The sequence below is a fragment of the Microtus ochrogaster genome, linkage group LG4 (assembly GCF_000317375.1).
Source record: "Microtus ochrogaster isolate Prairie Vole_2 linkage group LG4, MicOch1.0, whole genome shotgun sequence".
Lineage (NCBI taxonomy): Eukaryota > Metazoa > Chordata > Mammalia > Rodentia > Cricetidae > Microtus > Microtus ochrogaster.
In genome coordinates, this window is record NC_022030.1 from 15,300,121 (window position 1) to 15,310,656 (window position 10,536).

Here is a 10,536-nt window from a genome sequence, read left to right on the forward strand (position 1 = left end):
TGTGTGCAAATGTGTGTGGAGGCCAAAGGTCAATATGGAGTGGCTACTGTTGCTCAGGTACTGTCTACATTAGTTTTGGAGACAGGGTCTCATCATGGCTTGTTCTCCAGCAGCTAGGTTGGAAGGCCTGTCTGTCTCCCAACTGCTGGATTATAAGAGTGCATTATCACCCCAGACTGGTTCTTTTAAACATGTGTTCCTAGAGGATCAAACTCATTTGCTTGCAAGGCTTTACCAAGCTACCACTCCAGTCTACCTTTAAATGATGCTTTAAGTTGTTACTATGAAAATGAGAATAGCTGTAAAATCTCTCCCTATGACCATGCACTAGTATATTAGGAACTATCACGGTACTTGATGGTGTGGAGGAAATGCTGTTTATCATGAGAAGGCTCCCTACCTCTAACACTATGAAGCAGATCGCCTCTCATCAGCAGGGACTATATAGAAGAAACTCTAGTGAATACTTGATAGTGTACAGTACTGAGACCTGTGTATAGAGTTTCTTATTAGGCACACAGTCCTATGGTAAAGTTAAATGTATAAATCAACATGAGAGATTAATGTAACAGAACAACTATAAATACATTTTTGATTATTTTATGCTTCAAATTTCTCTTTAATTATTGATGTTTACTGCACCTTATACATCTTGATATTCTGTTCTTGAAAACACTCCCAGCTTCTCTTTTGAATTATTCTTTATATTTAGTGTTACTCCCTTCCAAAATATTTTAAGTATTTCTAGTTATTTTTTATGGATATATATTTTTTAATTATTTACTTATAAGTGAGGAGGGGATGCATGCCAAAGTGCACACTTGTAGGTAGAGGACAACTTGTGAGTTCTCTCGTCCCAAAATGTGGGTCCCAGGAATTGAACTTGGGTCATCAAACTTGGCAACAGGTACCTTTACCCACTGAGGCCCCTCATCAGTCTTTGATAGTGAGTTCAATGCCACTGTGGTAATAAAACAAGTACTGGAAGACTTGAATCTTTATGTTTATTGACTTTCTTTATATCCTAGATGTGTACTTGAAAACAGTATATATTTCTCTCTGGCTGGGTACAGTGTTCAATAAGTGGTCAAGTCTCTGTTCTAGTGGTTAAGTGTTATCTATTTGTTCTATAATTGAGGGATACTGACAATTACAAATCTACCCATTTTCCTAACAGGTCTATCAATTTTTGTTGTATTTATTTAGAAACAGAGACTTTAGTTATATATGCAAGATTTCAGATTTTATTTTGCATCTTTCTTTCTACAACTACATGGCACACACCATGATATGAAAAGAAATGAATTTACAGTATTATTATTTAAAAAAAAAATCAATGAAAAATACTTCCAGGAAAGTGTCAAAATTTAATTGTTTTTCTATTTCTAAATGTTCTGGCTGATTATTCACTATAAAAGACTAACATAAGTATCTTATAACAAAATTTTTTTTCATATTGTAATTTTCTAAAATTTTCTAATTTCCAAACTTCCTGAAGTAAAGATGTTTGCTAAAGGTTCATGTGCACTGACTGTTCTTGACTTGTTCTACGTAAGGATTCTCTGTATAACCCAACCCATTTAACTCATATCAACAGTGTGTGACAGCATCCCTCTGTACCTAACCTTCCTCAGAAAGTACTGGAAGAATAAGATATAATAAAGCAATCACCTTCTACCTTTAATGATATGGATGCCTGCTAAGCCGTTGAGGGCACAAACTAGTTGCCGGTGGGCCTCTTCACATTCCGTTCCACATTTCTTCTGCAAAGATGTCAGCAGCTCTTCCATTGTCATGGTGCTAAAAGAAGAGACATCTCTCAAAACTGGAACAAAACCCTAAGTACTATCACAGCAGGAAAATCACGCTGTCCTCGGAGAAGAGTGGAGGAATCTTAATAGTTTTTGCACAAACCAGCAGTTTGAGTATGTGTGTGTCTATCGTGGTATGTCATTATGTTTGTATGTGTGTGTGCGCGCGCACACGAGGTGAGCACCTGACATGGGTAATGGGAACCACACTCAGTCCTTTGGAAGAGCAGCAAGAGCTCTGAACTGCTAAACCATCTCCAGTTCCTTCACCTTCAGTTTTACAGTTACTGTTTTTACTTCATTGTTACTAATACAGCAAGTATTCTTCCACCTGACCTGCCTTCTTTTAAGTTTTAGTACTTTATTCAAGGGAAAAAGGAACTAGAAAAATCTCTCATAAGAACAAAGTAAAATATGATCCATTTGAAACAGTACAGGGATCACAATGCAGGACTGGGTCTGAATTAATCCCATCACTATAATTCTCTAAATTTATGCTTTGCTGTAAATTTAATTTTTAGTTTATAAAATAAAAGTAAGAGATGTTTTAATGGTCAAGTAAAATACGATTTCCATTAAAGGGATATCATAAACTACCATTTAAATAGAAATTGTTTCAATAGCAATCTGTAATTCTTAAAACTATTACCAATTCAGGTTACTGTATGAATTATCATTTTTACCATTTCTAGCTGTCTATAAATCCATTCAAAGGTAAGCACCAAATATAATCGTCTTTATAGCTCTTTGAAAGCTAAGTGTTTCTTATAATCCCAGGTACTAAAAACAGGCCAGATTTTTTTGAGGTGCAGTCCAATCCACAAAAAATTCTGGAACAACAGAACATATCAAAGGATAGAGCTAGCACAATTATAAAGAAAATACTCAGTGTCAATCTAGCTGCTTCCTCATATGGGAAACTAGACATACATCAAGAACAAAAAATTTTGTCAGGTGTGGTGGTGCATGCATTTAATCCAAATACTCGGGAGGCAGAGACTAGAGAATCCCTGAGTTCGAGGCCAGCCTGGTCTACAGAGTGAGTTTTAGGACAGTCAGGGCTACACAGAGAACCCTGTTTGAAAAGCATGCACACAGGGGTGGGATGGACAAAAAACCAAACGAACTCTCCAAGCCAAAAATGCAACCACAAAAACCTGCTATAATTATTCATATTTTAAAAGAAATGTTCAAAAACACAGAAAAATCCTTTTGTTATGACTCTTTCACAAATGAGGCTCCATACGAAGAAAACCATGAAACTAAAAAAAAAAACAAAAAACAAAACCTGATACCTAGTCAGAAGTCCCTGAATAAAACCGGGAGTCGAAGTGCTTAAATATGGCCTACTATTGCAACACAATAAACCCCACAGGAGAAGGAAACTGATAGTAAAACCTCTTCTGGAGTGGCAAGAACTCCCCGCGAACAGCCTGTGGATGGCAGCAGGCCTGCCTGAGCCGAAGCAGAGGATACAGGATGGAGGTGACGGTCCTTCTGTCCAAGCTGCTCAGTTTCAGGGCCCAGTCGGAGATCTTCCTGAGCTTTACCACGGCATCCTGGCAGCACACTTCATGCTGGCGGTGATAGAAATGCCTCTCCACAGGAGAGAAGTGGAGCCAATGCATTTCCTCAGTCTGAGGGGGAATCTGGATCTGTATTGGCAAGTTAGAAACGGAACAATTTAACCTGAAGTTTTAATTTTGCATCTAAGCTTAGTTTCCTTAGTAAAAGGCTGACACACTGACTTGGTCAATGACATCTTTCTTTGCAGACCTCCACAATATCTTGGCAATAAAACTGTAGAGATGCTGAGGATTCTTCTTGCAGTATGGTCGATAGAGTAGTCGAATCCACCAGTGTTTGACACAGTACGGTTCAATCCCAAGAAAGACCACCAGACCAAAGAGATCTATGAAGGAGAAGGTACAGGACAGCAGGGATAATTGTTTCTGGATTTCTTCATTGATCTTTTGTGTAAGATCACCCAAAGACCCACAAACACACACAGAACTTGTATGAAGAATTCATCTTGTAGCCTCTTGAATCTGAACATTTAATTCCAGATCAGTTTACACTTCTGAGAATCTACTTTCTGCTCAAACTGCTGAAATACTTAAAATGTAACAACTACTATCACAGCTTACACTTAAAAGCCTGGCAGTGCAATCTTCTTCAGAAGATTTGCTTAATTAAGATGCAAGCATCAAAGTAAGACTTGTCAAATGAGAAAAGTGTGAAAAAAATGAGGTAATCTCATGCGATACAGAGAATATGCTCTGACCCAACTTTCCCAATGATCTACTAATTTCATTTCTAGGGAACTAGCTTAAGACAATAATGAAATACACAAAAAACTTATTTAATGAATCACCAATCTTAACCACTGAGTTATTTCTTCAGCTCTGAGTGTAATTTTCTTTATGCTTTTATGTATTATTAATTGAAAACAATACAGTAAATAGTTACTTCAAAATGAGCAAGAATTATTTTTAAAATTCCATGACTCCATGTTAGATGAAGTTCCAACTTGGAGAGGGAAGTTGAGAACACAGTCCCATCCTATGCTCTGGAGCTACTGGCAACTGTTAGCTGCTGGGAAAGGGGGCGTTTTCTTTAACAGCATAGTCCCTGGTGAGCCTCTAGTGGAAGACCACATACTCCAAAATATAGGAAGCATCAGCGGGTCTGGTGAGTGAACTGGGGAAGAATTCGGGGAGGCAGGTGAATATGATCAAGACACATTGTGTAAGACTCTAAAGAAACTATAAAAACATAAAAATGTAAAAACCACAACTACCTATAACATCATATGAAGATGACAGACACATTAGTTGAAATTACTTATTTTGTTAGGGCCTCCTAGTGATCCTCATAGTACATGGGAATTAGTAACAAACGCTTATCTGCAGGAATCAGATTTATAGTTCAGATTACATCAGTATAGCTATTTATATTCTACTTCACTGAGGTCTTAAAACCCTCAAATTATATCTGCCTAAGACAAATTAATATTCTTACCCAAAGATGTTTTCCTCTAGTATTTACAGAGAAATATATGAGTCAGTAATGTGTCAAAACATCATCCCTTGTTAAGTTTCCTCATCAACGTTTTCTATTTCTCTAAGATAACTCTAGTCTAGACCATAATGATGGCACTGCATGCCTCCATCAGTCCTTGGGAGCCATCATCTGATATCCTAGTATATACTTTGTTTTCTGATAAATCATTTCCCACATTACAATGAGTGATTTTCCGAAATATAAATTTATCTACAAGATGAGAGTAAAACATTGTGTCTAAATTCTTCTAACAGCTCCCAATTTTTCATGAGAATATAAAAAACACTCTGTTATGGTCTAAAAGGTCCATTTTGACTTTCTCTATACTTATCTATTGAGTCTCGGCATGCACATGATTTCTCCGTACTTTAGCCGGAGAACCCTTTCCTCTACTAATCACTGAACAGCGTTGCAGATCTCAATCTGGCCACATCTTTCTTCAGTATCCCTTATTCTGAAATTTGACTTTTTTCTCCCTCATGTTTTCCTTTCTCAAGCTCTAAAGTTTGTTCTTTGAATTCAGGCTGACTTGAGACATATATATGTATGTATGTATGTATGTATGTATGTATGTATGTATGTATGTATGTATGTAGTGTGGAATGGGTACAATGTTTGGCCAATTTAAAGCAATGGGAGTGCTCACTACATATCTGTCCTCGTGTTTCTGAAGATACCACCCAAACTCAACATAATAAGAAAAATGCTTTAAACTAGTAGGAGCAAACTTTAAGTACACAAATACTTAACTAAATAAAGATTTTGAAAAACATTAAGGCTAGCAGTATTTCCCCCCAAACAAATAAGCAGTTCAAGTATGGGGACTGTGTGAAGTCTGCATTACCCTCCAATCCTCTCTGCACTGGAGTGCCGCTGATGCACCACCGATTAATCCCACTCAAACGCTGGGCCATTTCTGCAGCCTAACCAAAGAAAAATATGAAATAAAACACAGAAATCGGTCACACATTTTCTCATGAAAATACCTACTAACAGGTGCATTTCAGTTAAGGAACATCTGCTTTTATTTAATAGTTATCACACTCACTGCTGAATGTCATACTCAATTAGCTATTACCCAACACAGTGGTTCCCATTAGTAGGAGCTCACTATGAGCAACCCTGAGATGTAGGGGTATTTCAAGCATGTAGAGAAGAAAAAGATACCCTGAATAAATACAATCCCTTCACCAGGCCTTCCTAGAGGAGTAAGCTTCTGTACGATGAGGTATGATTCATCAATTCAGTCCAGGTTTCAGACTGATCACTGGAGACAGAATAAAGAAAAATAATACGGGACAGGGGAGATGGCTCATTCATCAAAGTATTTGCTACACAATCAAGGACCTCAGGTTGGATCCTCGGCAACAAAGTAAGAAGCAATGTGCATAAGGGTTAAATCTTAGCACCAGGGAAAGGAAGGGCAGGAGGATCCTTGGGGCTAGGCCAGCCAGTTTACTTAAATCAGCAGGCTCCAGGTCTAGTGAAAGACCATCTTAAGCAATAGTGTGGAGAGTCGCAGAGAAAGGCCTGAGACATACACATACATACATAGATACATATAATATAATTCTATACCATAAGGGTCATTTTCTGAAGTCATATGATAAGTCTCCTAGTTAGCTGAAATAATTTAGAAGCCCCAAAGCATAGCTTGCTTTGAACACTGTCATATACACATTGACATTCAAGTTTCCAAGTACTCCATAGAGAAGCATCATTCAGAGAATTAATTTCAAAAGATTAAGTAGTTCATAACACAGGAGTGTATAGCAACATAAGAGTGTTCAAGCCGGGCGGTGGTGGCGCACGCCTTTAATCCCAGCACTCGGGAGGCAGAGGCAGGCGGATCTCTGGGAGTTCGAGACCAGTCTGGTCTACAAGAGCTAGTTCTAGGACGGGCACCAAAGCTACAGAGAAACCCTGTCTCGAAAAACCAAAAAAAAAAGAGTGTTCAAACAGTATCAGTAGTATGGGTTAAACAACTACTGAACTATTCACATTCTTCCTTCCATCATCAGCACTCAAAAGATGCTGTAGAGACTCTTACTTTTACTGTAGGACATTCAACCATCTGAGCTTCATCAAGACAGATTCTCCACCACTCCACCGCTACGAGGGGACTGGGAATGGCCATATAGCGCTTCTGGTTCCTCAGGCGACGCCCATCCTCACTATTGCTATGTGGGATATCGACATAGTTTAGTTCTGAACGAAGGACATCGTAGGTAATGATAACTATATCTTGTTCTGCCAAAAAATGAGGCTGTAAGAAGCCATCTTTCTTCACTCCTTGATATACCTGGGAAATAATCAGAACCAACAGTTATTAAAAAACACCTTGGCAAAGGTCATAAAAATATTCATTTATTCATATTCCTACTGACCTGAGCCCTTTCTAAATTTGTATTTGGCCACACATACTATAGACAGATAGTACAACTGTCTAGAGAAAGATTATGTTCTAGTGTGGGAGCCAAGTGACATAACAATGCGAATGGACACATTACAAAGCAACTGTGACAGCACTGGTGGAAAGACGAAAGCACGATTAATAAAAACTCAGAGAAATGCCACTACAAAGACCAATTGTGCAACTGACAGTAAACTCAGAGGAGCCAATGTTTCAGTTACATTTTGAAGCAATGCTTAGGGTTCTTTCAAATGGAAAAAGAGAGGAAAGAATATAGGCAGGTTGTTAAATGGACTCAACGTGGTGTGAGAATACAGAACAAAGAATGTAGGCAGAACGATAGATTTGGTAGGAGTGTGAGATATAGTGGGATGGGATGGGAAAGTAGAGCAATCACTGCTACTATTCACGAAGTACTCTTTCTGTTTCAGATGCTACACAAAACATTGTCTCCAAACTGCAAAACTGTTATGTGCTACTCCTTTCCCACACAGAGGAAACAATGACCTGCTCAAAACTGAAGGAGCTAAGACTTAAAATTTCATCCACACAAAACAGAGTTACTTAGTGGCAAAAGTCATGCTTTATTTACTGTAAGTTTTTATGCCCACAACAGTGGCCCACTATGGAAAATCTACACGATTCTCATGGAAGAAGAAATGTGGCCAACAGTAACACCCAATGACCATGAGTTAGTACTTGGCAAATCTCATTTACACAGCAAGCCTGTGAGAGACCATTTTCAGAATTATGTATAGTTCCTGGAAAATGATACACACCAAAAAATAACTGCTGAATAGGTATTTTGTTGTTGTTCTACTGAAATAACTGAGGCTCCAGAAGAGAATTATGGATCTACAAGGTGACAGGTTAGAATGAGCATCTGAAACTATACTATGCTACCCTGGAACTGTATCTTCCTCTGAAATTACAAATGCCTATACCAATTCATTTTCATCTTGATAATCAAGAATTTTTAAAGTTTTTATGTCAACATATTCTCAACTTCTAAAATTCAGAAATCAGAAAAGAATATAGTCTACTGTTCTGTTTCTTCTTTTCAATATTCTCAAGTTGATACAACTAGTATTAGTATCATAATAATTTTAGGAATATACAAAAAAACATGACGGTGATGTGGCTCAGTGCTAGAGTGCTTATCTAACGTGTCAAGGTATTATTGGGGAAAAAAAGTATAAAAACATTAACAAAGAATTTTGGAAAATAAAAATATATAGAAAAGTAAATCATACATAAAATTAGCTGGTTGTGGCACACATGCCTATAATACCAGCACTTGGGAGGTAGAGGCAGGATGATCAGAGTTCAATGTCATCCTTGAAGCTAGTCTAGGCTATGTGAAACTCTGCTCCAACCCTCCCTCCAAAAAATAACAAACAGTAATAAAAACATGAAAAGAAACAAAACCACAATGAAAACTATCATGATGCTACCCCTCTTTAGCTCCACTGTCTTACCAAAACTCGAAGAGACGATGATCTGACATGCCGGTTGATTTCATCCACCCACTGGTGGCAAATGGAACTTGGAGAGATGATCAGAGTTGCCCTTGATGACACTGGCTCCATTGCAACAAGGCAGTGGGGGCAGTAAAAAGGCTTCACCTTCAGATTCTTCTCCTCGTAATTCACACACTTTGCATGCTGCCACAGGTGGCAGTTCAGACACTGAACTCTCGGCTTCCGGCCAATCTGGTCAAATTCACCACATATGCACTCAAAGCGGTAATCAGAGGTCTCACAGGGACTCGCAGTGTTAGAATGTGCCAACTCATCAGCAGTAGGCTTTGGAGACCCCACCCGGTCTTGGTCTTCTTGGTTTTGCTTGCTCTCAGAGGCAGGTATACTCTCGGACACATCAGGATCAGGATTTGCTGAGTCACCAAGAGCTGGAGAGTGACCATGGGAATCCGGACTGATAGGCTGCCTCTTTTCCTTCTTAGTGAGCAGAACAGATTTTCTTTTCAGTTTACTACGGCTTTTCTTGGCCTTACAGTAATAATAGTAAGGATCATCATCATCATCAGAAGTGTTTGATGGCAGGTATTCAGAATCTGTGTCCTTGTTCATTGATTTTCTTAACTCTTTCTGAATTTTCCTTGGACTCCCCACCACCTACGAGAAAGAATTGTTTAATTAACATGTGCCAATAAGGCTATAACACTGAAATCAAGCTCTAAACTTTATGCATATGCTTTACAAACAAGTTCAACATTGTCTTTATATAAGGAGACTCGTTCCTGACAAACGCTCTCCGATTTACTCTGTGGAAGACCTCTCTCTGTAATCCTCAGAGAAGCAAAGGCTCTACTTCATCCCTGTATAGTTTAGAGATACAGATCAGAAAAATAAAGGGAGATCACGCCTTTGTTAGTAATAGTTTATGATTTAATGTCTAATTAAATCAAATAACAGAAATCTAGAGTACATACAATTCCAAGTCATCAAGTACTAAGAAAGTGAAAGTTAATCTAATATTTACCGCAATCAGTAAACAAACTCCTATCTTTGCCCTTTCTATGTGGATCTCCTGACATTATGGTTGAATGTCAGTTCTAGGCCAGGCATTGTTTTAGATGCTAGGGTATTAAAAAAAATAACATAAAAAACAAAAGTATATTTGGTATCTGGTCTCAACAACTCTCTGAATAGTAAAAAGCAAAAATATGCTACACAAGTACCTACAAAAGGCAGGTAAAGCAGATAGGATGTGACAAACAGGAAGGAGATAGGAACAGTTCCCTGAAGAAGGTGTCAGAACTAAGGGCAAACAGAAGAGCCAGATATTAATAGAGAAACAGTGGCATTGATTGGACATTCCCCCTTGTGGTGGCAGTAGGATCACAAAAGCACAGTTCACTGCAATCTTCTGTGTTGCTTGGGTACAAGGTGGACACTCCCTAGTCCAAGAGAGGAAGCGTCTGTGTGTTTGTGTGTGTGTCTGCATGTGTGGCCAACAAAAGGATTTCATAATTTGATTTGTTGTCAGTAGTCTTTCCTTGATAATGTTTACATGTATTGTGACTATTTTTCTAAACGCAAATTGAAATATTGGCCCAGTGAAAACAATTTTATACCAAAACATAAAAAGTTTTATAGGTGATGGATGGAGATAGAGACAGAGATCCACACTGGAACACTGGACTGAGCTCCCAAAGTACCAATGAGGAACAGAAGGAGGGAGAAGATGAGCAAGGAAGTCAGGACCAAGAGGGGTGCACCCACCCAC

General features: G+C 38.4%; 1 protein-coding gene across 3 annotated transcripts in view; it reads right to left on the reverse strand.

Moving 5' to 3' along the window:
- The window catches only part of Shprh (SNF2 histone linker PHD RING helicase), a 72,661-nt gene that overhangs the window by 45,525 nt on the left and 16,600 nt on the right, over positions 1-10,536 (reverse strand). For all 3 annotated transcript variants that reach the window (XM_013351431.2, XM_026786177.1, XM_026786178.1), the window contains exons 9-14: positions 8,766-9,422; positions 6,925-7,176; positions 5,719-5,797; positions 3,560-3,723; positions 3,210-3,466; positions 1,679-1,800 (exon numbers count right to left, since the gene is read on the reverse strand). In XM_013351431.2, coding sequence (XP_013206885.1) covers positions 1,679-1,800; positions 3,210-3,466; positions 3,560-3,723; positions 5,719-5,797; positions 6,925-7,176; positions 8,766-9,422 — 1,531 coding nt within the window. The remainder of the gene's footprint in view (positions 1-1,678; positions 1,801-3,209; positions 3,467-3,559; positions 3,724-5,718; positions 5,798-6,924; positions 7,177-8,765; positions 9,423-10,536) is intronic.